We start from the raw sequence: 27,159 nt of genomic DNA, 5'->3' as shown, positions 1-27,159 counted from the left end.
TTGCACCGGTGTGAACTGGTTTCCTCTGCAGGAATTGCTACATAAAGAAGAGACTCTCTGGAAGTTTTTATAATTTATTCATCGATATAGACATAGCCAACATCTATCAGCTATCCCCAAATTGCCTGTGAAAAAAACAGTTAACTTCAAAGAGAATGGTGGGCTTCCAGTTTTATATAGACTAGCTTGATTATGAAGAGGTTTTCCCTCCCTAAAGGATATGAATGAATCAGAAGGGCTTTGTTGTCAACCAAGTAGATTAATGGTTATTGTTATTGGGTGAAATTTAATTTTTTTTATTTAAGTGTTTTCTTTGATTTAAATTTTCTAGTTGCAATAATAAGATTCAAAATCATGTCTCTGGATTGTGACAAGAATACACATAGATTAAGATGTTAGCTGGCCTGGGCTGGCACCAGTGGGATCAGCAGTTGGTCTGCCACCTGTCTTCAGGAGAGAGAGAGATAAGGAAAACAATGGACCAGCATTTGGAGATGTGTAATGAAGGGACGGGAGAGAGAGTAACAGAAGGAGAGAGCTGTCAAGATCGGCTCCCCCTTTGAACCCTGAACTGTTTGAAGTGATGGACAGGCGATACCCCAGCAGGGGGATAAAAAGGGACAGGTTCAGGCAAGACACACACACGACACCCGAGGTAACAAGACCCTGGAAGCGGTGCGTCTCTCACAAGTCGGTGGGAAGTTTTGGAAGGCTGGTTGCGGGACCGGGCCATAGACACACAGGGTGGAAAGGCACGATCGGCGGGAACCTGGTGGTGTCCACCCTTGCCTGGGTGCCAGGTTCACCGCAGGGAAACGATTGTATCTGGAAATGGAGGGGTCACGGTCGATGACCTCAGATGACATCACAAAGGACTCGCCCAAAAGCTGACTGCGAAGGTCTGTGTGGAAGCCTTGAATATTCATTCGTTTTGCTCTCTCTCTCCTTCCCCCCACTGTCCATCGCCACGGCAGCCATTACTGCGAACTGAACTGAACTAAATTGAACTGAACTTTGCATCACTTTGAAAATGGTCATTTACCCCTAGACAACGATAGAGCTTGATTGATCCTGTTATCTTAATTCTGTGTACATGTATGTTTATCATTGCTGAACTGCTGCATTCATTATCCTTTTGATTAGAGTACTGTGTTGCTTGTTTCTTTAATAAAACTTTCTTAGTTCTAGTAATCCAGACTCCAACTGAGTGATCCATTTCTGCTGGTTTGGCAACCCAGTGACGGGGTACGTAACAGGATCAATAGTCAAACTAGTTACACCCTATGCTCCTGAATGCACTAAGGCAAGGGGAAGGTAGAAGAGCTAAGATGGTGGATAGTCTGGTCCACTTCCCAACTGGTGTGATATTGCAAAATCCATAATATCACAACTGAACATAGAACATAGAATAGATCAGCACAGTACAGGCCCTTCGGTTCACAATGTTGTGCCGACCCTCAAACTCTGCCTCCCATATAAGCCCCCAACTTAAATTCCTCCATATACCTGTCCAGCAGTATCTTAAACTTCACTAGTGTATCTGCCTCCACCACTGACTCAGGCAGTGCATTCCACGCACCAACCACTCTCTGAGTAAAAAAACCTTCCTCTAATATCCCCCTTGAACTTCCCACCCCTTACCTTAAAGCCATGTCCCCTTGTATTGAGCAGTGGTGCCCTGGGGAAGAGGCGCTGGCTATCCACTCTATCTATTCCTCTTATTATCTTGTATACCTCTATTATTTCTCCTCTCATCCTCCTTCTCTCCAAAGAGTAAAGCCCTAGCTCCCTTAATCTCTGATCATAATCCATACTCTCTAAACCAGGCAGCATCCCAGTAAATCTCCTCTGTACCCTTTCCAATGCTTCCACATCCTTCCTATAGTGATGCCACCAGAACTGGACACAGTACTCCAAATGTGGCCTAACCAGAGTTTTATAGAGCTGCATCATAACATCGTAACTCTTTAACTCTAGCCCTCAACTTATGAAAGCTAACACCCCATAAGCTTTCTTAACTACCCTATCCACCTGTGAGGCAACTTTCAGGGATCCGTGGACATGTATCCCCAGATCCCACTGCTCCTCCACACTATCAAGTATCCTGCCATTTACTTTGTACTCTGCCTTGGAGTTTGTCCTTCCAAAGTGTACCACCTCACACTTCTCAGGGTTGAACTCCATCTGCCACTTCTGCATCCTATCAATGTCTCTCTGCAATCTTTGACAATCCTCTACACTACCTACAACACCACCAACCTTTGTGTCATCTGCAAACTTGCCAACCCACCCTTCTACTCCAACATCCAGATCGTTAATTAAATCACGAAAAGTAGAGGTCCCAGAACAGATCCTTGTGGGACACCACTAGTCACAATCCTCCAATCTGAATGTACTCCCTCCACCACCACCCTCTGCCTTCTGTAAGCAAGCCAATTCTGAATCCACCTGGCCAAACTTCCCTGGATCCCATGCCTTCTGACTTTCTGAATATGCCTACCGTGTAGAACCTTGTCAAATGCCTTACTAAAATCCATGTAGATCACATCCACTGCACTACCCTCATCTATATGGCTAGTTACCTCCTCAAAGAACTCTATCAGGCTTGTTAGACACCATCTGCCCTTCACAAAGCCATGCTAACTGTCCCTGATCAGACCATGATTCTCTAAATGCCCACAGATCCTATCTCTAAGAATCTTTTCCAACAGCTTTCCCACCACAGACGTAAGGCTCACTGGTCTATAATTACCCGGACTATCCCTACTATCTTTTTTGAACAAGGGGACAACATTCGCCTCTCTCCAATCCTCCGGTACCATTCCCGTGGACAACGAGGACATAAAGATCCTAGCCAGAGGCTCAGCAATCTCTTCCCTTGCCTCGGAGCAGCCTGGGGAATATTCCGTCAGGCCCCGGGGACTTATCCGTCCTAATGTATTTTATCAACTCCAACACCTCCTCTCCCTTAATATCAACATGCTCCAGAACATCACCCTCACTCATATCATCCTCACCGTCAAGTTCCCGCTCATTGGTGAATACCAAAGAGAAGTATTCATTGAGGACCTCGCTCACTTCCACAGCCTCCAGGCACATCTTCCCACCTTTATCTCTAATCGGTCCTACCTTCACTCCTGTCATCTTTTTTTTCTTCACATAATTGAAGAATGCCTTGGGGTTTTCCTTTATGCTATTCGCCAAGGCCTTCTCATGCCCCCTTCTTGCTCTTCTCAGCCCCTTCTTAAGCTCCTTTCTTGCTTCCCTATTTTTCAATAGGCCCATCTGATCCTTGCTTCCTAAACCTCATCAATGCTGCCTTCTTCCACCTGACTAGATTTTCCAGCACACTTGTCACCCATGGTTCCTTCACCCTACCATTCTTTACCTTCCTCACCGGGACAAATTTATCCCTAACGCCCTGCAAGAGATCTCTAAACATCGACCACATGTCCACAGTACATTTCCCTGCAAAAATATCATCCCAATTCACACCCGCAAGTTCTAGCCTTATAGCCTCATAATTTGCCCTTCCCCAATTAAAAATTTTCCTGTCCTCTCTGATTCTATCCTTTTCCATGATAATGCTGGCCATTCTGCACAACCAAACTGATGACTTTGTTAAATAATGTGCATTGAATAATTTTGATTTAATTTTGTGACAACAGTTTCCTTTGTATTCTAATGTATTACCACATTCTTTCAAATAGGTAAATATTTCGCAAATCCCTTTAAATTTTTACTATACCAAGCAGAACTGGGAAAAAAAATGAAAAATGTCACAGTTCATGAAAAATGTTAATAAATTTAACACTGGCAAGTTTGAAGACATACTTAACGCATCTTCAGGATTATAATCATCCTCTAAGGGAAGCATATGAGTAAACTGATCATCTTCCTCAACCAGATCGAGACCTTCGGGTATGACGGGGTGATCCTTAAATCCATCCTTACGAATTGCAAACATAACCTCTATCATGTATTGGACTCGCTTGTCAATTTGAGATTCATGAAGGATATTCCGAAGACGTTCAAATATTGCTGAAATAGGAACCAAATAACTTTAGCAGCAGCAAAAGTAAGAATTAATGGGTTCGCTATATTACACAGGTTCAAGTCACAATTACCATTAATGCCTCTGGGAGAAACCTCTGTCAGTTTCATTCCACACTCTTTCAGAAAAGCAATTGCCACTTCAACACTGTCATCCGTAGGCCGTTCCAGTAATAATGTGAGCATTTCCAAAGATAAGACTTCATGGGCCTAATGTGAAAGAAATAAACACGTTTTTTTTCAAATGTGCTGTTCCCTTTAAATCTCATGCCTTCATTTTAAGTGACATTTCTTTTCATCCATTGAAACAGGCAAAGGTGTCCAACTTTACTTCGCTTCAAATACTTTTAGCTTTCCCTTTCAATTTCCTACATTTCCATTGCATCATTATTTAGTACAGTCACAATACATTTTCTTTTCAATGACTGACAAATGATGGATTCATTTTTATTTGAAAATAACACATACTTAAGCTTCTCTTGACAATGGGTAATGTCATGAGACAGAGGGTAATGTCTATAAATCATACTAATACTTTAATGCAACACTGAAATTCCATATACTGAACTTAAGGTAAAATATTTAAAGAAATTTAAATGAACAAATCAAGCAGGTATTAAAAGAAATGAGCCAAGTTTCCTCAGTGACTTGATCAACAATGTCCCCTTAATGAATTTTGCTAAAAATTGGTAAACTAAGCTCAATTTACCAAAATTCTGCTGCTTATCTGAAACTTAAAACCACAATTACATCAAAATAAAATTCATAGGTAAGTTGTTAATGATTAAACATCTCTGTGCAATGAATAAAACAGGTAGACATTATTTGATCAGATTTTATTAAATTGAACCCATCATCAATACCAATTAAATGCAGCCTGCATATTTGAATTATTCTGATCTCACCATACTGTTCATGCTTCTGAAAACGAATGCTTTTGGAAAGTTACCTCAATTTAATGCACATTTTCAAATGGTTTTGGCAAAGTTCTCCTCAATAAAAAGTTTTATTGGAAAGAAAGGTCATCCAACTCCTCAAAGGACCTTTGCCAACAGTGATTACTGCATTTCAATGCAAACTTGATTAACTGACATTTTTAATATAAAAACATTCCTTCCATTATTGATATTTGCACAAAAAGATCCCAAAAAGATAATGACATGGGACAAGTGTTTTCAACATTCATTTCATCTTCAAGGAGCGGTGCCTCAAAAAGGCAGCGTCCATTATTAAGGACCTCCAGCACCCAGGGCATTCCCTTTTCTCATTGTTACCATCAGGTAGGAGGTACAGATGTCTGAAGGCACACTCTCAGCGATTCAGGAACAGCTTCTTCCCCTCTGCCATCTGATTCCTAAATGGACATGGAACCCTTAAACACTACCTCACTTTTTTTATATATATTATCTCAGTTTTTTGCACGGTTTTTAATCTATTCAATATACGTATACTGTAATTGATTTACTTATTATTACCTTTTCCTTCTCTATTATGTATTGCATTGAACTGCTGCTGCTAAGTTAACAAATTTCACGACACATGCTGGTGATAATAAACCTGATTCTGATTATAACATCTTTAACAGAAACATCCAAGATGCGTCATTAAAGGGAAAACAAACATAAAAGATAGCTGGGAAACAGTTAACAGCAGGCTGGAAAGTTCTCAGAAGTGTGTAATAATACATAGTGAACTGATTTGATGCTGGCTAAACAATGATGGAATTATCAGTCAAAAAGTATTGAAGGCATGAGCTAATCGATGGAAAGACAAGGGCAGAGATGATGCCCAATAAGTTAATGGGCAATGTGAAAGTTAAAGTGCCAAGAATCCAATGAAAATCAGGAGAGAAATTAAAATCTGAACAAAGCTATATTTGTCTACTCATGAAAAGAGAATCTCACTAGAAATGCCAATATTTATTATGCAACCTCAGCTACAGTTGATATGGTGATAAACCACCCTTATAAATCATTGGGTATCCAAGTCACTCCCACTACTGTTAGGTGGGCATTTCCAAGATTTTAAAGCAGCTCTGATCAATGAATTGCCATTTATAAAAAGGGAATCTCATATAGAGTCAGAGTCACAGAGCATTACAGCATGGAAACAGGCCTCTCAGCCGAACAAGTCCATGCTGACCATGGTGCCTACCGAGCTAGTCAAAATTTCCTGCGCTTAACCCATATTGTTCTAAGTTCCAGCCCTCCAACTACCTACCCAAGTGGTTTTTAAAGGATACTATTCAACTTACCTCAATGCCTTCTGCAGCAGCTAATTCCATATACTCAACACCCTCTCCGTGAAAGCATTTTCCCTCAGGTCCATTTTAAATCTTTCCCGCCTCACCCTAAATTTATGCCCCCTTCCCAGCTTTGGTCTTCTCTACTCTGAGGAACAGACTGTTACCATCCTCCATTCCTATGCCTCGGCGAAGGCTAAGGATTTCAGATTGTATACTCTATCCATTCTTTGACATTAAATTGAACCAGTGAACCTCTCATAATCTCAGTGAACACTTCTTCAAGATCATTCCTCATTCTTTTACAGATTTAAGGAACAAAGATCTAACCCGGCCAACTTCTCTCATTACTCAGGCCTTCTAGTCTTGATAGTATCCCTGTAAATCTTCTTGGCATTTTTTCAAGTTTAACCACATCCTTTGTATTATACCATAACCAAAACTGCTCACAGTACTTCAAGTGCAGTCTCATCTAAGACTTAAATCGCTGCAACGTAATGTGCAAGTCCTATATTCATGTGCGAAGTACCTTTTTCACCACCCTGTCAAACTTCCAACACCACTTTCAGTGAACTGTGCACTTGTATTCATAAGTCTCTTTGTTTCTTTACACTCCCCAATACATCCTTTCCCTGCCCCTACATAGTACTAAGTTGTTTTGACTTTCCAAATTGCATCACCTCACACTTATCTGTATTGAAATCTATTTGCTACTCTTCAGCCTATCTCTCAAATTTAACCAGGCCAGCTTGAAATATGTCTAACTATCACCAACATATCACCTATGGAACCAGAAGAGCCAACACCCTACCACTGTTACACCACCATCAAGGACACTTGCTTGGCCATCCCACGCCCACACCTTAGGAAGTTTGATCACCTGGCTGTACTTCTACTTCCGACATACAGGTATGGTCAAGGGAGGCAGAGGAGCACTTATTGGACTGCTTTGAGTCTGTGGACTGGATAACGTTCAGGATTAATCTCGGATCTGAATGAATATGCAACAGTAATCACCGACTTCATCAAGACCTGTGTCTATGCGAGGAGTAGTGCCCCACACAGACTTCCAATCTGCACCTTGTAAGGCATGAAAATGCCTGATGCAGGTCTCTCATGGTCTGAGTCAACGTTCCCTCCCCTCCCCCTCATCAAGACCTGTGTGGATGAGTGTGTGCCTGAGAACATAAGCAAACCAAAATGTAATGTAATTTGTCATGACTTGTAGTAACAACATCAGCCAGTGATGAACTTCATTCTGATCAAGATCTCCTTGTAATCAATGATAGCCTTCTTGATGATCAACACTTCCCAATTTTATGTTTTTCACAAACCTACTGATCAAATCTTGAGCAATTGCATCAAAATCGCTTATAAGTAACAAATAACAAAGGTTCAAGCACCACCTAGTCACTAGCCTCCATTCTGAGAAATAACCTTCAAACACCACTCTACCTCCAGGCCAATTCTGAAACCCTCAATTGAGCTCCCCATGGACCACATAGCACTTAATCTTCCACACCATGTGCAAACTTGTTGAAAGCCTTGCCCTACCATCCATCGCCCTACCCTCATCTACCCTTTCTGTTACCTCTTCAAAGTGGGACCTTTCCCACCACATGCCTGCTGTTCCCTGGTTTGTCTGTGCTTCACTTCTTAAACAACAACACATTAGCCACCTTCCAGTCGTCTGGATCATCAATTGTCAGGCCCCGGGGAGTTATCCACTTTAATGCCCTGTCAGTCTGTAAATACACCTTCTCTGTTAATATGAATGTTCTCCAAAACATCTCCATTTGTTTTTCCATATTCTCTGACCAACTATGATTTTCTCCTGAGTAAATACCAAGGAGAAATATCCTAATAAAAATCCCACCCATCTCCCGAGGCTCAAGACATAGGGGGCCCTGCAGATTTATAAGGGGATCTGGATTCTCCCTGGTCATCCTTTTACTCTCATAATGCAGTTTTCAAAACTTTTAGGCTTTTCCTTTACCTTGCCTGCCAAATCCATCTCATGACCTCGCCTTGCCCTCCTGATTTCCCTCTCTAAGAGTACTCCTAATCTTATTATAGTCATCAAGGAATTTGCTGGATCGCAACCTCCTACACCTAATGTATGCTTCTGTCTTTTTCTTGAGAAGAGCATCTCTCTCTCTTATCAGCCAAGGTTCCCTCAACTTGCCAGATTTACCTTTCACCTGAACAGGAAAATGTTGCTCCTAGGCTCTTGCTATCACTCTTAAAAGTCTCCAACCTGCCATTTGACTTCATTAAGATCAGCGTGGATGAGTGTCTTCAACAGCATACTGACTATACACAAAACAGAAGCCCTGGATGAAACAGGCTGCTGCGAGCTAGATCAATGGCTTTCAAGACAGTGAACTACAGCCCAACAAGTCAATGTATGACTCATGAAAGGCCACTGTGAAAACAAAACTGCAGCTCTCTGTGAAGCTGAATACATAATCAGATGCATGACAGCTCTGGTAGGGTTTGCAGGCCATTAATTCCTACAAGGTGAAAAGCTAACAGCATAAATGGCTATATTGCTTCATGCCCTGATGAGAATGCTTTTTATGCACGCTTTGAAAGGGGGAAAAAAATTACACCTGTGCAAATCCCAATAGTTTTTGGCGATCCCATAATCGTTGTCTCGTTGGCCAACATTCGAACATCATTCAAGAAGGTGAACCCTCAGAAGGTGTCAAGCCCCAAAAGTATACCTGACAGGGTACTGAAAACTTGTGTTGATCTACAAGCTGAAGCATTTGAGCACATCTTCAACTGCTTACTGCTACCGTTAAAAGGTCATCAATCATATCAGTGCCCAGTAAGACCACCATGGCAGCACCTATCAACAAGGACCCTCACAATCAAGAATATGTCCTCATCTCGTTAGGAGGTGGAACCTGAAGACCCATACTCAACATTTTAAGAAAAGCTTTTTTTTTTTCCCCTCTGCGATCAGATTTCTGAATGGTCCATGAATACTACACCGGTATTCTTCTTTTTCACAACTGACTTATTGTAACATACAGTATTTTTTAAATGTTCTGCACTGCTTCCACAAAATAACAAATTTCATGAGATATGGTAGTAATAATAACTCCAATTCTGATTCCCTTCAGAGAGGCTCACCCAATCAACCTCTGCAAAATCCAGTCAAATTCCTCCAAAATTTGCTCTACTCCAGTTTAGGACCCTAGCCTGTGGACCTGTTTTATACTTTTTCATCACCAAAGTACATCCTGACTTCCATATCATTTATTTTCCTTGCTTCATTTCTTAAGAGGTCCAGAATTGCACCTTTGAATCAGTGCCCTTTCTATATACATTGGCTCAGGAAACAATGTGGAACATATTTCACAAATTCCATCCCATTTAGACCCTTAACACTCTCACTAATACAACCCAATTATTCTTACAACTATGAGCAATTTCTCAACACAAACACACCTGCTCCTCAAGTTGCCACTGACTATTGAGGGGGGAAAGGGGTCTATAATACATCCCCTCCTCACTTACCTTTACCTCTTCCATACTGGTAGCATCTGTGTTATGGAACACCAAGCTGCAGTCCCACTCTTCTCTCAGCCATGGCTATAACATTCCAATTCTCAGAGCCAATTCATGTTCTGAGTTCATCTGCCTTACCTATTAAATTTCACGTTTGAAAATAAACCGAGTTTTTTAACTGAGTATTCCTTTCCCTGCCTTTACTAAGTCTCTGGCCGTCAGATTGCTAGAATTGCTTTTGCTGACTTCTGCTTTATTCCACAACTTGCTCCTGTTCAGAATTCTACCCTCTGCCAATTTAGTTCAAACCCTCCTGTGCAGCACAAACAGATTTCCCTGCAAGGATATTGGTACCTCTTGTCGAAGTGCAACCCATTGCTCTTGTACAGATCAACCGCATGAGGAAGCCTACAGTTATTTTTACAGGTTATTGTTTGAAAGGTGTTGTCAAAGAAGCTTTGGCAAGAACTACAGTTCATTTTCGTAATGAAGCCATCGTGTTCTTGCATTGAAGGAATGAAGTTTAAAGGTGTGGATGGATGCGACTGCCTAAGGCAAGTGGAGAATATTCTTTCATGCTCCTGACTTGTGCCTTGCAGTCAATTGAAAGACGCTGGGGCGAATTTTATGCAGCCTGTCCTTTGGGTCACAACCTGGTTGCATCACTTGCGTTTCTGGTCAGTGATGACCCCTGGAATGGTGGTGGGAGAATTCAAGGGTGATGCCAGCAAATGTCATGGATAGTTAGATTTTCTTTTATTGGAGATGGCAATCTACTGACATACACCTGGCACGAATACAAGTTTATCTGTCAGCCCAAGTCAGGATCTTGCTGCCTGTAAACACGCATGCACTTCTTGCTAAGGAATGGTCAAGTACCAAAGAACTAACAGAGTTGAAGTTGAACCAAGAGGGAAACTGCAAGATCTGCAAGGTGAATGCTATTAATGAAATACAGGCCTATAGAGGAGAGGTATTACAAATCAAAATGATAAAATCACTCAAATGTATACACCAGTAATGGTCAAAAGGATTCAGTAATTTGATGTTCAAAAACCAAACTAAAACGACTTTGTATTTCATTCTGTTATTGTCAGAGTTGCCAACTGTGCTCACATCTTCAAGATTTCAGCTTACATTTAAACTAGAGCGACTAATTCTGAATTAGATGCTTTTCCCCTCGTAACACAACTTCAAAAACTTAATCTACACTAGTTTGAGCTCAAACTCATTTTGGCAATCTGAAACCAAATGGAAACTTAAATGGCATATGCTTTCACTGGACATAGTCCCACCCCTGTGGGTTTCAAAAGGTGACCAATTTCTGAGAATCTCCTAAAGTTTAATCTAATTGAACAACACATCCAATCAAAAAAAATTAGTAAGACCCGTGCATTTCATTCTTGCTGAGAAGAGCTCAAAAGTTAAAATTGTTTTGTTCTTTTGTAAGGATCGGGGTTATATTTGCAAGGCCAGCACTTTATTTACACACTGAATTGAACTGACACGTTTCCCAGGCCATTTCAGGGGAGTAATCACAAGGGTGGATTTTGAGTCAAGTAAATGTTAAGAGTAAGATTTTCTCACTTTCAGGAAATTACATACAGATGGAACAAAAGTCATTCTAATTTTCTAATGACTCAGTCTGTTAAAATTCCAGCTTGGGAGATATGAAAACCTGAATTTAAATTCCATAGTTGTCAAGATGGTATTGGAATGTCTATCTTTGGATTTCCCCGACTAGTCACTGATTTACTAGCTTTGTAATTCAGAAATCACGCCATTCCCACACAGAGTAAAATCTCATTGATTTATGGACTAAAATTAAAAAAAGAATGTTACAGAGCTTGATATGATGGGTACAGGGAGCATGCTTCCCCCTGACAGGTATCCAGAATCAGGCATATCCATTTAAGATTGAGACAAGTAGAAGTTTCTTCACTCCAAGGGCGGTGAATCCTAAACTTCTCTGTAAAGCTGTGAAGGCTCAGTCATCAAGTTCATTGGTAACGGATTGATAGTTTTCTGAAAATCAAAGGATAGAGAGAGATGGTGCAGGAAAATGGAGCCTAGGCAGATGATTTTGACGAACAGTAAACTAGCTCAAGGGCAAGATGGCTTACTAATCATGCTCACATATAAAAGCTAAACATTCCTGACTCCAATAATAGGAACTCGCCATCATACCAAAAATACCAGAATTACCTTGCAATTTGTAGAGGAAATTAAAACGTTCAGCTAATTCCCAGAATGTTCAATAACTCCAGCTAAAAGCAAATGCAAATCAAGTCCCACTCTACAAATGAAACTGAACAATTTTCCTTACACACACTCGCAGGAACAGAAATTTTGAAGCCATACTTACAACGTTCTGATTAACAAGATGACCTACAAACTTGCAGGCTGAAAGGCACAGTTGCTGGAAAGAAAAAAACAAAAGTGTTAGATTTTTAGTCAGCAAATGGAAAAAGGTTTGTGGATACTAAAAACCTTTTCGATATCTAACTGGTACCTCTAACAAAAATACCTGCTCACCTTATCATTTCTGCGATAACCTTTGCGAAAGTTCAAAATCAATCTTTTGAGAATCAGCTCCCCAATTTGAGGAAACTTAGAATTTATGATTGCCACAACAGCAGCATAAACATGTGTAAATATAGGAGATGCTGTCTGTGCCTGTATAATATATCTTGAAATCAATCCCCTGTATGAAAAGAACACAGAGATGAGTACTGGAGAGCAATATATATTATCAAAGGTTTATTTTTGAACACATTTTGAAATATTTGGAAAACAGAATCTCAGTACCTTCAAAGTGTTGAGATTTAAACTTAACTCAATTTGAAATATTACTGAATTTAAGAATTTCTCTCTTATTTCCCGTTATCCATACTAATACTCCTACCGAGCAAATCATTTTGGTAACAATCACAATAAATCTAAATATACAACATGTATAAATCTTACATATGCTTCTTTACAACAATAAAGCATTAGTTTTTATTTAAGAATGTGAAAGTAGTGGTTACATTTTTAAGTTTTGGATAAATTTTCTATAAATGCCAAATAAAGGTCTAGGGTTTTCTTATAAGTGCCAATGCTTCAACATGGAATTGTTAACATTTTCTCACCCTCACTCTTCGTTAGCATTGTGCCAATAAGGGGATCTCAAGGGCACGCGGGAAATACTGAAAATTCTCAATGTGCTTGTGATTTGATGACTGTCCACACATGGAGTTAAGAGGCAGAGTGCTAACTATAACACAGCTTATCATGTCAGACCTGATGCAGGTTCAATAACTCCATTCACTTTCATGGAGAGGAAATGCTGCAAGGCAGAGCAGTAACAGATTTCCTTTTAAAACTGCAAAGAAGAGAAAATCTGCAGACACTGGAAATTCAAGCAACACAAACAAAATGCCAGGCAGCAGCTATGGAAAAGAGTATAGTCGAATTTTGGGCCGAAAATCTTCATCAGGACTGGAGAAAAAAGAGAGAGGTCAGTGTAAGATGGGGTGGGGGAGAGCAGAGTGGAAGAAATAGGTAGTAGGTGATAGGTGAAGAGGGGGGGAGGGGTGAAGTAGAGCTGGAAAGTCGATTGCTGGAAGAGATAAAGGTTGGAGAGGGGGGAATCTGACAGGAGTGAACAGAAGACCATGGAAGCAAGGGAAGGAGGAGAAGCACCACAGGGAGATGATGGGTAGGTAAGGAGATAAGATGAGGAAGGGAAATGGGAATGGGTAATGGTTTGGGTGGGGGGGGGGTATATTACCAGAAGTTCAAGAAATTGATTTCATGTCATCAGGTTGGAGACTACCCAGACAGAATACAAGGTGTTGCTCCTCCAACCTGATTGAGGCCTCGTCGTGGCAGTAGAAGCGGCCATGGACTGACATGTTGGAATGGGAAGTAGAACTAAAATTGATGGCAACTGGGAGATCCTGCTTTTTCTGGTGGACAGAGCGTAGGTGCTCATCGAAGTGGTGTCCCAATCTATGTTGGGTCTCACCAATATACAGGAGACCACACCGAGAGCACCAGACACAGTATATGACCCTAACGGACTTAAAGTTGAAGTGTTGCCTCACCTGGAAGGAATGGCAGTGATGGAGGTGGTGTAGGGGCATTGTGGTACTTGTTCTGGTTGAAAGGATAAGTGCCAGGAGGGAGATCATTGGAGGTGGACAAATGGATAAGGGACTTGCGTTGGGAGTGATTCCAGTAGAAAGCAGAAAGTGAGGGGAAAGAGATTTGCTAGGTGGTGGGATCCTGTTGGAGATGGCAGAAATTACAGAAAATTATGTGCTGGATGAGGAGGCTGGGGGGGGGGGGGGGGTGATAGGTGAGGACAACAGGAGTCCTGTCCTCGATGGGGGTGGTGGGAGGATGGCGTGAGGGCAAGTGCGTAAAATGGAAGAGATGCGGGTGAATGCAGTGTTAATGGTGACAAAGGGAAGCCCCTTTCTTTGAAGGAGGACATACTCTTAGTTTTGGAATAAAAACCTTCATCTTGAGAGCTGATGCAGCAAAGACGGAAGAATTGAGAGAAGAGGATGGCATTTTTTTTAAACAAGTAACAGGCTGGGAAGAGGTATAGTCCAGGTAGCTATGAGAATCAGTGGGTTTATAAAAGATATAAAAAAATAAGCTGTCTCCAGAGATTAGAGACAGAGAGATTGAGAAAGGGGAGGGAGGTGTCAGAAATGGATCAGGCAAATTTGAGGACAGGGTGCAAGTTGGATGCAAAGCTGATGAAGACAACGAGCTCTGCATGGGTGCAGGAAACAGCATCAATGCAGTCATCAATGTAGTAAAGGAAAACTTTAACACTGAGTCAACAATGGATTTTATTACTCCTGCAGTTTGATTTTTCCAAAGGATAGTTTTCTTTCAGCAAATAATTTAATAGCTGTGAATGCCATTGTTACTGTCATAATGGGGAACGGCTTAACCCACTGTCAAAGCATTATGGCCTTCCCACATGATGCTGTTTAGATGATACAATAGCCATGCACCACACTGGGTCTCACTTAAACCAGTGTGGTAGATAAAGTAGTATTCAGGCCATACCCTTCAATTAAGAGGAGACCGAGAAGAAGGGAATCAGTGAACATAGAATACAGAGTATTTTTCTGGAACTCCAGCCGAATGTTTGCAGTTATGTAAAACAATAATGACACTTAACCTACGAGCTACAAACGCTTTAACAGAGCACAAAAAATTGCTCAGGATGCAGACATATGAAGTGCACACATACATACCTTCCCCGAACAATATTTTCTTGAAGAAGTTCATGAATAATATTAGCTATGTTTGAGACATTCACTTTGTTGATGAGACCATTAATTGACTTCTTTAATGCTTCCCAACTCATTCGCTGATATGCCAAACTACAGCAAAAAGACAAAGTTTTATCAGCACAGAAACAGACCTCAGTGCATTAAAAGGAAAAGAAAAATAATAAGACATTGAAAAAGGGAAACAAAAGCAACTTCTAAATTATTTGAACTTAGAAAAACAAAAGTCCTACAAAGTTAGTAGCTTTGGAGGTGGGAGTGGTGAGAGAAGAGAAAACCAGAGGCTAGAGGACATTACAAAGGGAACCAAAGACATTTACTTATACTAAAGTTAAACTGGATAACGTAACATCAAACAGACAGCTATGCAATGGAACCAGTGATACGGATGAATTAGTAAATCTGGCATTTATTGTTAGCACATGGATTGTGAATGTCTGATTTTCAAGATTTCTCAATAAAGAAAAACTGAAGGTGTTGGTCACTAGGTCAAGAAGTAGTTAGGTTTTAAAAGGAAATAGAAAATATGTAGACAATACAAGTCAAGGATAATTGATCAGAAAGATCCTTTCTGGTGATCCAATCAATGTATTTTCTACATGCAAATAAGCAATAAACTTGCTGTACTCTTGATAGTTTTCTGCTCATCTTTCCTTTTTATTCACCTCACCTCACCCTCCAAAATTCGAGACTTGGTACTTCCACCCTTTCTCTTTGTAGCAACATGCTTACCCTGAACTCCCCAAATTTCCTCCTTAAATGCCTCCGGTTGTTTTGAGAGAGACTGGCCTTCTAGCCTATTCTTGTTCAATCATTTCACAGTTCAGTACCACTAGTTCTTCCAGTTTGATTCACAGCAAAGCTAAATTTTCTGTTATGATCATTGCCTTAAAACTGCCCTCCAATTAATATTCTTTCTATCTAGTAGGCGCTAAGCCAAACTCAGAATTACCCACCATCTTGTTCGGTTCGCTAAATATTGCTAACGAAAGTCTTGTGCTTTGTAAATACTTAATGTATCTCAGTTAGTATTGGCATAATTCTAATCCAAATACTATTCTGCTGTTTTTGCCATTGACAAAATTCGAAAACTCTTTTACGCTTCTGTCTCAAACAGTATGTTTGGAAGTCTCGGGTGTGCTCCCAATAGTTGTTCCTCACTGATAATCCTCCTAATTTATCATCCTTTCCTGTGACCATGACCATTTTAACCAAAACTACCAATCTACAGACTCCTAATCGCTTTACTCCTATCCACAACCCATCTAGGCAGCACTAGCGCCATATACTCCAGAACCAATCCCAAAGACAAGTCATCCCAAATGCATCTCAGCAGTCATGAATTCATGTGAGCACTCATGAACTTGCTGACATTAAAATAATCTGGATATTATTACCTTTAAAATTGAATAAAAAATTAAATGGGCTGAAATCAACAAGCATTGGAAACTAGCTTCAGGACAAAAAAGAACAAGTTTTTTCAGGCTGAAGGAAGGTGTGCAATGCCAATCACCAAGGATTCATGCTAAAACCACAGTTTTCCTTGAAGTCTACTAATGTGATGGATGAACAAGACGGCACTTCACAACCAACAGGTTAGGTGAACCAACTGCTGTAGAAAATGAGGACTTTTGTGGCAAATTTCCCATGTATAGTGAAATGCAACTGTAAGCAGGAGGTGAAATTATGCATTTGGTAGGATGAATGAAGTAGGGTGATATAAATAGAAAGGGTACATTACTGAAGGACATGCAGAAAAAAAAGAGACCTGAACATATGCAAACCCAAATTCTAAGGTGTCAAAGCAGGTCGAGAGCATGACTACAGCACACAGGATCACATGCTCCTTTGGTTGGTGTTATAAGGCAACTTGACTGAGATAATCAACATAATGGCAGCTCTTAAAGAAGAACTGCTCTTGATAGAAGTATTAAGAACCAGAAAACAATGACTGAAATTTTAGGAAAAGAAAGAGCTAGGTTGAAAAAGGCTTCGATATTGAGAGAAATCATAAATTAAAATTGGGGTAAAAAAAAAAATCAGAGATACACTACTCAGAATACTATATTTATTCACTGCCTTAGTTATGCAATTTAGAAACAGATTTTGACAATTTACATCTTACCTGCTTTTGTCTGCAATTTGCTCTTGCATCATTCTTAGTCTTGCAGGAGGAATGTACGCCCCACCTGTCCGTGTTAGAATAGGATCCAATTCTGCCTTTTTCCTTTTCGATGGGGGCTCATTGGAACTTTGAGTGACATCATCTTCCTCATTCCTTGTTATAGGTGATGGTGATTTTGTCCTCTTCTTGTGATCTGATTCACGATCTATGTTTACGTGTCTCTCTTTGTCTTTATTTCTAAAATGAAAATATCTTTTTTTTTTAGAAGTCCATACAAAATATACACGGTAAACAATTTCCAAATTTGGCAGGTTATTTATTGTATCCACAAAACGTACATTACTGTCCCATTTGTTGTGAAAATTTCAAACATTTTCATTTACAAATACCCAACATCACATTTGTAAACTGTCCGTGGAAGTATCTTGTTTTAAATGTGAGCTGGATTGAGAAAAATTAATGTTGCCCATTGATCCTACTCTACGAAATCAAATCTAACTTGATCCACCTCTTTGCTCTTTCCCCTTTCCCCAAAGCTCTGCTGTTGGTTTCCCTTCATGTATTTATCCTATTTCCCTTTGAAAGTCATACAATCTTTCATTTGTCTCAGTGTAACTAAAATCACTTATGTATTTCTCTGAATTATTTCTAGTGACTGTGATAAAATTCTCCTTGTCGTATTCGTGTTTTCTTGCAATTTTGCACGTCCCATTTCTTCAAGCATGCACAACTCCACCCACCTGCACATCTTTGACCCACTGTAATTTGCCTACCATCATAACAGGTCCAAAGTTACCTTTCCCCTGGCCCAAACGACATCTCTGGAACACATAGACAGTAAAGAGAACTACAGTTTACGAGAGCTTATTTACTACAACTCCACATTCTATATTCCAAACAAACTCATCTCAAAACTTCTAGACCTGGGACTCAATGAGCTCCCTTTACAACTAATCAAAAGACTTGATCAAGCATCCAGTGTAACGAATGACCCGTTCCATCCTGAATATTCTCTCTCCCCTCCTCCACACATCAAGCAGAATATACAAAAGCCTGAAAGCAAATACCAACAGGCTCAAGGACAGCTTCTCTCCTGCTTTTATAAGACTATTGAAAGCCTTCTCTGGAATGATCAGATGAACTCTTGACCTCACAATCTACCTCATTATGGCTTGCACTACCCTTCTGTAACTGAATACTTTATTATTTCTCTTTACTACCTCAATGCACGCACAATGGTGTGATTTGCTCGATTACTGTAATGTGAAAAGCATACGTGTGTTATTATTAAACTTTGTAATGTTACAAAGGAGTATTTGTCAAAAGAATATTGAAGTAGAATGTGGACTGCATGATATCCGTAAGTGCAACAGACCCTTCTGCAAAACCAAATGTTCTCTGTACCTCAGTTCATTTGGCAAAAATAAACCAATCCCAAATTTGCCAATTTCATTCGCATAATATCCTAGCCAAATGGCAAACTTCTACTGCAAATCAAATGGACTGAGAGATTAATACCAACCCATATAACCTATTCATCCATTTGTCCAGGAACAAAATAGTCCAAACCAAAACACATGAAGATAAATTACCTTGTATATCTTGAGACTTGTTATTTCAAAATAATTAAGTCCAAAGTACTTATGAAAAAATGACCTTTAGTACTATATCAGCTGTGTAAGCTTTTAAATTCCTGACATAAAATTTTGCATAAAGAAAACATGTCTTTCAAAGGTCCAAGAGGGCAAATGTTAATTGCATGAATATTGAAATGAAAGGTTTTGCTTCAGTAATCTGCAAGAAACCTATACAAATTACCAGAAAGGACTCAGCTAAACTTTCCAAGGACCGAAGACATTGGAGCAGAATTAGGTCATTCAGCCCATCAAGTCTGATCCACTATTCCATCATGGCTGACCTCTCAACCTCATTCTATTGCCTTTTCCCTGGAACCTTTGAAGCCCTGACTAAACAAGAAACAATCAAACTCCTTTAAATATACTCAATGACCTGGCCTTTGCAGCCATCCATGACAATGAATTCCACAGATTCACCACACTCTGGCTGAAGAAATTCCTCATCTCTATTCCAAGGCTGTGTTCTCTGGTCATAGACTCACCCATAGGAAACATCCTCATCATATTAACTCTATCTACACCTCTCAATATCTAATAGGTTTCAATAGGATCACCCTCATTCTTCTAAATTCCAGCGAGTGCAGGCCCAGAGCAATCAAACTCTCCTCCTCGCTCTTTCATTCCTGGAATCATTCTCATGAACCTTCTCTGGAGCCTCACCATTGTCAACACACATCTCTGATAAGGAGCCCAAAATTGCTCACAATACTCCAACTGCGGTCTGATCAATGCCTTATAAACCCTCAGCTTCTCATCCTTGTTCTTACATTCTAGTCCTGTCAAAATGAATGCCAACATTGTATTTATATTCCTTATCACCAACTCAACCTGCAAGTTAACCTTCAGGCAATCCTGCACAGGAACTTCCAAGTCTCTTTGCACGTCTGATTTTTGAAACTTCTCATTTGGAAAATATTTACATCTTTATTCCTTCTACCAAAGTGCATGAACATACACTTCCCTACTCCGTATTATATCTGCAATTTCTTTGCCCAATCAGTCTAAGTACTTCTGCAGACTCCTTAATTCCTCAACACTACTTGACCCTCCATCTTTGTATTGTCTGCAAATTTGGTCACAATTCAATCAATCTGTCCTCCAAATCGCTGACATATAATGTGAAATGAAGCAGTCTTTATACCGACACATGCAGAACACCACTAGCCCCTGGAAGCCAACCAGAATAGGTCTCCTTTATTCTCACTCTTTGCCTCCTGCCAGTCAGCCAATCTTCTATCCATTTTGTATCTTTCCTGTAATACCATGCAAATATATTATTAAGCAGCCGCACGTGTGGCACCTTGTCAAAGGCCTTCTGAAAATCCAAGTAACAACATCCACTGACTCTCATCTATCCTGTCTGTTATTTCCTCAAAGAATTCCAAAAGCTTTGTCAGGCAAGATTTCCCCTGAAGGAAACTGTGCTGACTTTGGCCTGCTTTATCATGTGGCCCCAAGTACCCCAAAACTTCATCCTTAGTAATAGACTCTAACATCTTCCCAAACTTTGAAGTCAGGCTATCTGGCCTACAAATTCCTTTCTGATTAAATCTTGCCTCCCTCCGTTCGTATAGAGTGGAATGACATTTACAATTTTCCAGTCCTCCAGAAACATTTCAGAATCTACTGATTGTTGAAAGATCATTACTAATGCCTCCACAATCTCTTCACCTACCTCTTTCAGAACCCTCGGGTTTAGTCCGTCTGGTCCAGGTGACTTATCGACCATTAGACCTTTCAGCTTCCTAAACATCTTCTCTCCAGTAATATCAACTATACTCACTTCTGCCCTCCGACACTCTTGAGTTTCTGGCATACTGCTAGCATTTTCAGCAGTGAAGACCGACTGAAAATACTTAAGTTTGCCTACTGTTTCTTTGTCCCTCATTACTACCTCTCCAGCATCATTTTCCAGCGGTCTAATATCCACTCTATTTTGTTCTTCATATTTCTGGAAAAAAATTTTATTGGCTAGCTTAGCTTAATATTTCATCTTTTCTGTTTAGTATATATTTTTAGTTGCCTTCTATTGGGTATTTTTAAAGCTTCCCAATCCCCTAACTTCCCACTAGTTTTTGCTATATTACATGCCCTCTCTTTTTCTTTTATGCTGTCGTTAACTTCCCTTGCCTCATCCTCCCTTGAGAATATTTATTCATTTTTGAGATGTATCTGTTGTACGCCTTCCAAATTGACACCAGAATCATCAGCAATTGATGTTCTGCCGTCATCCCTGCTAGTGTCCCCTTCCAATCAACTTTGGCCAGCTCGTCTCTCATGCTGTAATTCCCTTTAATCCATTGTAATGCTGAAACATCTGACTTTAGCTTCTCCCTCTAAAACTACAGGTTGAATTCTATCATATTATGATCACTGAGTCCTAAGGGTTCCTTTACCTTAAGCTCCTTAATCAAATCTGGTTATCATACAACTCCCAATCCAGAATTTCCTTTCTCCTCATAGGCTTAGCCACAAGCTGCTCTCAAAAGCAATCACATAGGCATTCTACAAAATTCCCCTTTTAGGATCCAGCACCAACCCAATTTTCCCAATCTACTGGCATGTTAAAACCCCCCATGTCTATTGTAAAACTGACTTTCTTATTTGCCTTTTATCTCCTGTTGTAATTTATATCCCATATCCTGGCTCCTGTTCGGAGGTCTGCGAATAACTCCCCATCAGGGTCTTTTTACCCTTGCAGTTTCTAACTCTATCCACAAAGGTTCTACATCTTCTGATCCTACATAACCTCTAAGGATTTCATTTCATTTTTTACCAACAGAAGTAGCCCTCCCCTTCTGCCTACCTGCCTTTTGATACAATGTACATTCTTCGATGTTAAGCTCCCAACTATGATTTTCAGCCACAATTCAGTGATGTCCACAATGTCATATCTGCTAATCTCTAACTTCACTACAACACCATCGACCTTATTCTGTATAGTGCATGCATTCAAGTATAACACCTTCAGTCCTGTATTCATCAGCCTTTTCAAATTTGTCCCCGTGTTAAACTTCAACTCATCCCACTGATTGCAATTTTGCCCTATCATCTGCCTATCCTTCCTTACCGTCTCACTAATAATGCATCTACTTATATTTCTCCACTGCCCCATCCTTCAGTCCTATCACGCCAGTTCCCATCTCCCTGCCAAATTAGTTGGAACCCTCCCCAACAGCTCAAATGAACCTGCCCACAAGGATATTAGTCCCTCCCTTGAGCTCAGGTGTAACCCTTCCTTTTTGTACAGATCATACCTTCCCCAGAAGAGATCCCAATGATCTAAAAATCTGAAACCCTGCCCCCTGCACCACTCATTCATGTGTACTATCATTCTATTCTTGGATGTCCCATTCTTCCAGCCTCTTCCTTAACTCCCAACTCTCTCTGTACAGGACCTCTTCCCTAACTCCCAACTCTCTCTGCACAGGACCTCTTCCCTCTTTCTAATCATATCATTGATGCCAATGTGTACTACAACCTCCAGTTGTTCACCCTCCCTCTTGAGAATCTCCTGCAGTTGCTTTGAGACATCCTTGATCCTAGCAGTTGGGAAGCAACACAACATCCTGGCGTCTCTTTTGCAGCCACAGATTCTCACGTCTGTCCTCCTAACAATCAAGTCTCATGTTACTACCGCTCTGCCTGGCTTTACCCTTCCCTGCTGAGCCTCAGAGCCAGCCACATTGTCACTAGCCTGGCTGCTGCTTCTGTCCCTGATGGATCATTCCACTCCAGCAGTATCCAAAGGGGGTATACTTGTTGCTGAGCAGAATGGCCACAGAGGAACCCTGCACTGACTGCTCACTCCCCTTATTTCTCCTGGTCGTCACCCATCTACTATCTGAAGTCTGCACTCTGGGTGTGATCACCACAGTAAAAGCCTCATTTATGAGATTTTCAGCCTCCCTGATAATCCTGACTACATCCACTCCTGCTCCAGTTCCTTGACCTTGTCAATTCTGATCTGAAGCTGCGTGCACTTCCTGCAGATGTAGCCATCAGGAAGACAACATGTAGACATCAGATGGCCAGTCCACTTACACCTGACTCTTGTTTATTGGCCCCTTCTGAGTGCCTGCTGAAAAGATCTAAAAGGCCCCAAGCTCGTTTTAAACCTCATGCTGCCTCACTAATGAGCAACTTCTTGCAATGATTGCAGCACACCAAAAAAAAATTGATATACTCTTGATTGAAGGACATTTGATTGTAAATCTATTTCCAGGTATCTTAAAAGATTAAATTAGCAGGATGGATTGAAAACAATTAAAAAATCACCAGATAGAATTATATAGAATAAATGGTGATTGGTTTTGTAAAAAGCTCTCATGCACTTTGTTTCAGAATATTATGCAATCCACATAATTGGACTTTAAACTGCGAACGTGCAGGGAAGTGCATAGTTAGATGTGGAGTATATGCACAATGAGGTAGCACTATTTCGGAATTAACTAATATTTTAGCAATTGGAGCAAAGTCACATCGGATATATTACTTTACCTTCCACGAGATATCCTTGAACAAATGCTATCCGATTTTATTAAGACCTAATGCTATCTGAGAGGGAGGATGAAGCAGTGAGGATGTCAAATCTTTAATCCTGAGACATTAAAAACAGACTTGCATACAAATACAGTTTCAATGAGCAATGCTCAAATTGAACAAGATACAAACACAAACTAAAATAAATATCAATAAGCAGTAAACATTTGGGAAGCACAAGAATTATGGGTAGAGGTTAATTAAAACATCTGCAAAATAACAGATAGCTCCTATGCTGCCAGGCCAGGATATGGAATGCAGAAGGGGAGAGAAGCTAGCTATAGTTGAACCACAAATTCCTAACATTTGACAGTTTCCCTATTGGAATAGCCAATTGTGAAGATATGGCCAAGGGCAAGAGAACTGGTTGATCTGTCAATACAGTACAACTCTGACAAACTACTACCCACTGCTTGGAAATCCTGATCATTCTGTGAGAGAACAAATACCCCCAAGGATTCAGTTTCCTGAACTCAGCAATCACTGGGAAGCTTGTATTACTGTATAACACCCTAAAGGTGAATTCAAAATATGTTAGGGTTGAGATTGGGAAAAATACCTAGTTGTACAAAAAATATGCTAGTCGAGGACTATCAAAATCTTGAGAGTGCTACATTAACATGATGTTACTTAATGTAAGCTACCAGTGAACTGCAGGAACAAATGTTACAGAATGAAGTTTTTTATTATCTCAGTTATTGAATTAAAACTGCAAAATTAAATACCTAGACTGTAAATTTTTGTCATTATATCTGCCATTGCTGGATACTCTTCTGTCACAAGCATTCCTGCCTGTATCTCGAGGGGATCTAGAGCGCGACCTTTCACGACCTTTATGCCTGTAAAAGAAAAACAGATTAAACACATTTTCTGAAAGCTATGGAAAAGAGTCCTTGACCTTAACTACTTTTAATTGCCTGTCATACAGGATTCCAGACAAACTTGTAGTTATGACCATATACACTTACCACTGAGTTCACTGCTCCATTTTCATCAAAAATTTCTAACTTGCAGGAAAATTAGGCCAACAAAATGAACTATTCCACTCAGGATGAAAACTTGGATCTCAGGAGCAGTTGCAGCAAGCATTAAGTGTTGTTATTTTGCCAACTCAAGGAAAGACCCTTAACTTCATTTAACCAAATTTACGACCAATACTTACCATATATGTTATGTACCATCTAATAATACTGAGCAAGAAAGTTAAAAAAAAAGATTTTAATCAGAGAATTTCTTTAACAGCAAGAAAATGAGCAAGCCAAATGAAAGTTTTATACAAGAGAAAACACTTATACAATTATTTCAAGGGACAAGAAATCAGTTTTTCCGCAGTTATCAAAGTCAAATTAAACATTTGCTGATATAAAAACTAAGTTCACAGCAAAGGTAATTTCTGTAAATATAAATGAACACTTGAGAAGTTGCTTTTGCCAAATTCAACACAATGAAAACGTAAGTGATGTTCCATGTTTGTTTAATACAGGTAATCAAACTCTTATTTTCTGAGAATCAATAAGCATTTCAAAGTACCCTCTCAATTCCTTTTACCCATAGAATAAAGAAAACTATAAACATCTGTAAATCATAGCTCTGTGAACAAATAGCAAATGGTCCACAGATCTATAGTAAAACACTCATCCATCTGACATGTTTAGTTTTCTTCTTAAATAATTTGTTCTTTCACTCGTTCTTTGCTAAAAGTTCAGCATTGAACAAAGCTTGAAGAACTAATTAACATTATTTCTATAATTACCTTAATTTCTGGAATGAATCCCCTTTTTTTGTTTACAGTCAGTGACTCCTCAGAAATGATGCAACGAATTTTTAACTTTATTCAAGGTGAATGAAAATGTCAAAGCTGCTTTGTCACCAGCTTCAAACTGATCAGTGTATCCCAATGGTCAGCTACTTTTTCCCCACATTGTCCATTAGTATCATTAGTTTCATGACATGTCAATTTGTACTTCTGAGAAAAATAACAAATCTTTGAAACTTTACTTGTTTAAAAGCCTTATAGTTGATCTTAAACTTCCATTATCATTTATAGGAAAGCTTTTAATATGCTTTCCAGCAAATTAATAGTTTGAACATGAAGCTGCATATTCCTACACATTTGGCTCTACTTGCATCTTCCAGGTTTCTTTCCTTCTTTTTTGTTTTGGTGTGTGCCTGCATGCGTGCGAGTCTGTGCGTGTGCTGTGCGTCTGCGTGCCTCCGTGATGATGTCTTTTTCATGGCTTTTACAAGGCGCAGAGCGAGACAGAGACTGTGTGGCGCGCCACTCCTCACACAGACATTTTTGCAGTATTTTCCCTTTATTTTGTGAGGTTGAGTTGCAATCTCGACACACAACCTGGCACGGATGGAAAGCATACTCGGGAGCGGACCTGACTAGCTTCGAACCTGGGAACCTTTTCCCGGGTCCGGCGCCGTTGTCGTTGCGCCACCAGCCATCCTGCATATTCCAGGTTTCAAATCACTTATGATTTAATGCTATATCATCTAAACACTGACAATCCAACTGACCTAGAAATAATCGTTAAAACAAGACTTGAACTGTTATAAAAAAAAATCCCTTTTATCAACCAAGCAAAAGAGCAAACTAATCCTTTACTGCAGAACCTTAATGCATGTTTTTGTCACTTGACAAAGAAAGTTATTTCACTTTAACTTTCCTTCCATTTTTCAAATTATGCCACATCTAGCAGCTTCAAAGATTAAACCAGGCTCCAAACATCTCATTGCATTGCTTCACAAAACTTCTGCAATATCTGACTGCCTAATTGCCTAAAATGCGTCACTTGTCTTACAGTTCTTACCTATGCGGGTATTTTTTCTGCTGGCTTCACCAATTCTGCAATCAGCTTCTGATTACTTCCTAGCCCCTTTGTCCCCCATTAAAAAACTTATAATCCTATTTTTAAAATAGGCTTCTGGTTATTCCATCTTTGCTCTTTCTTCAAGAGTCATTGCTAGTTTCTGTTTCTATCTGTAAAAGAGTTTTAAGTCTGTTTTGATTTAAATTTTATTTTTGCTGTTAACTACATGAGTCAAGCTATGCTTCTTTCCAGATTGTTTCTGTCCTTTCCAACTGTATCTTGATTTTTTTTTAAACATGCAGATTCTTTTCAATTCCTTTCTCACTTTCCTTGAGAGATTTCTGAGGATATTGCTTCCCTTTCAGCGCTTAACCATCAGATTGCTTTGTATCATATGCTATACTTTAATCCAAAGGGCAAAAATTGTGCTATGAAAGATGCTCTACTTGTGTTGTAAGAACTTCCTGAATATTCTCTTTCGTTCAATTACTGGCCCTTTTTTATTCTCAGACTGTACTGCAAAATTAAAACACAATTAGTTATGAAGTGCTGACCATTTTTTCTTTGAACCATAAAAACTTCCCTCTACGTGTTAACTGTCCATTTCCACTACTGTCTATATTTGCCTACATCAGTTCATTATATTCATCTACTGAAGTGTCAGAAAATGAGAACAGTGCCTCTAGAAAGTGCAAGTCCTAATTCCTGAAGAGGTCAGGTATGTGGATCTTGTAGCTGCTGCATTTCATACTTACAACATATTCATAATCAGAGAAATGGCTGACTCAATAGCTTATTTTACTACAGAAATGGAAAGTATAGGCCAGCAGAAATAAACAAACTTTTTTCCCGTTCAAATTATAGGCACGTGAAATCAGAATCAAAATCTTTGTGTTACATTAAGTTTTGCTTAAGCACAAGCCCA

The 27,159-nt window shown here is 39.8% G+C and overlaps 1 protein-coding gene across 1 annotated transcript in view; it reads right to left on the bottom strand.

Annotated features, from left to right (window-relative positions):
* The window catches only part of cwc22 (CWC22 spliceosome associated protein homolog), an 87,486-nt gene that overhangs the window by 23,540 nt on the left and 36,787 nt on the right, over positions 1 to 27,159 (bottom strand). Inside the window, exons 5-11 of the mRNA XM_072261771.1 lie at positions 24,141 to 24,254; positions 17,237 to 17,473; positions 15,076 to 15,204; positions 12,350 to 12,518; positions 12,180 to 12,233; positions 4,128 to 4,263; positions 3,835 to 4,041 (exon numbers count right to left, since the gene is read on the bottom strand). Of these exons, the coding sequence (XP_072117872.1) occupies positions 3,835 to 4,041; positions 4,128 to 4,263; positions 12,180 to 12,233; positions 12,350 to 12,518; positions 15,076 to 15,204; positions 17,237 to 17,473; positions 24,141 to 24,254 (1,046 nt within the window). The remainder of the gene's footprint in view (positions 1 to 3,834; positions 4,042 to 4,127; positions 4,264 to 12,179; positions 12,234 to 12,349; positions 12,519 to 15,075; positions 15,205 to 17,236; positions 17,474 to 24,140; positions 24,255 to 27,159) is intronic.

Source organism: Mobula birostris, chromosome 6 (assembly GCF_030028105.1).
Source record: "Mobula birostris isolate sMobBir1 chromosome 6, sMobBir1.hap1, whole genome shotgun sequence".
Lineage (NCBI taxonomy): Eukaryota > Metazoa > Chordata > Chondrichthyes > Myliobatiformes > Myliobatidae > Mobula > Mobula birostris.
This window is presented reverse-complemented; position numbering and strand designations above follow the sequence as displayed.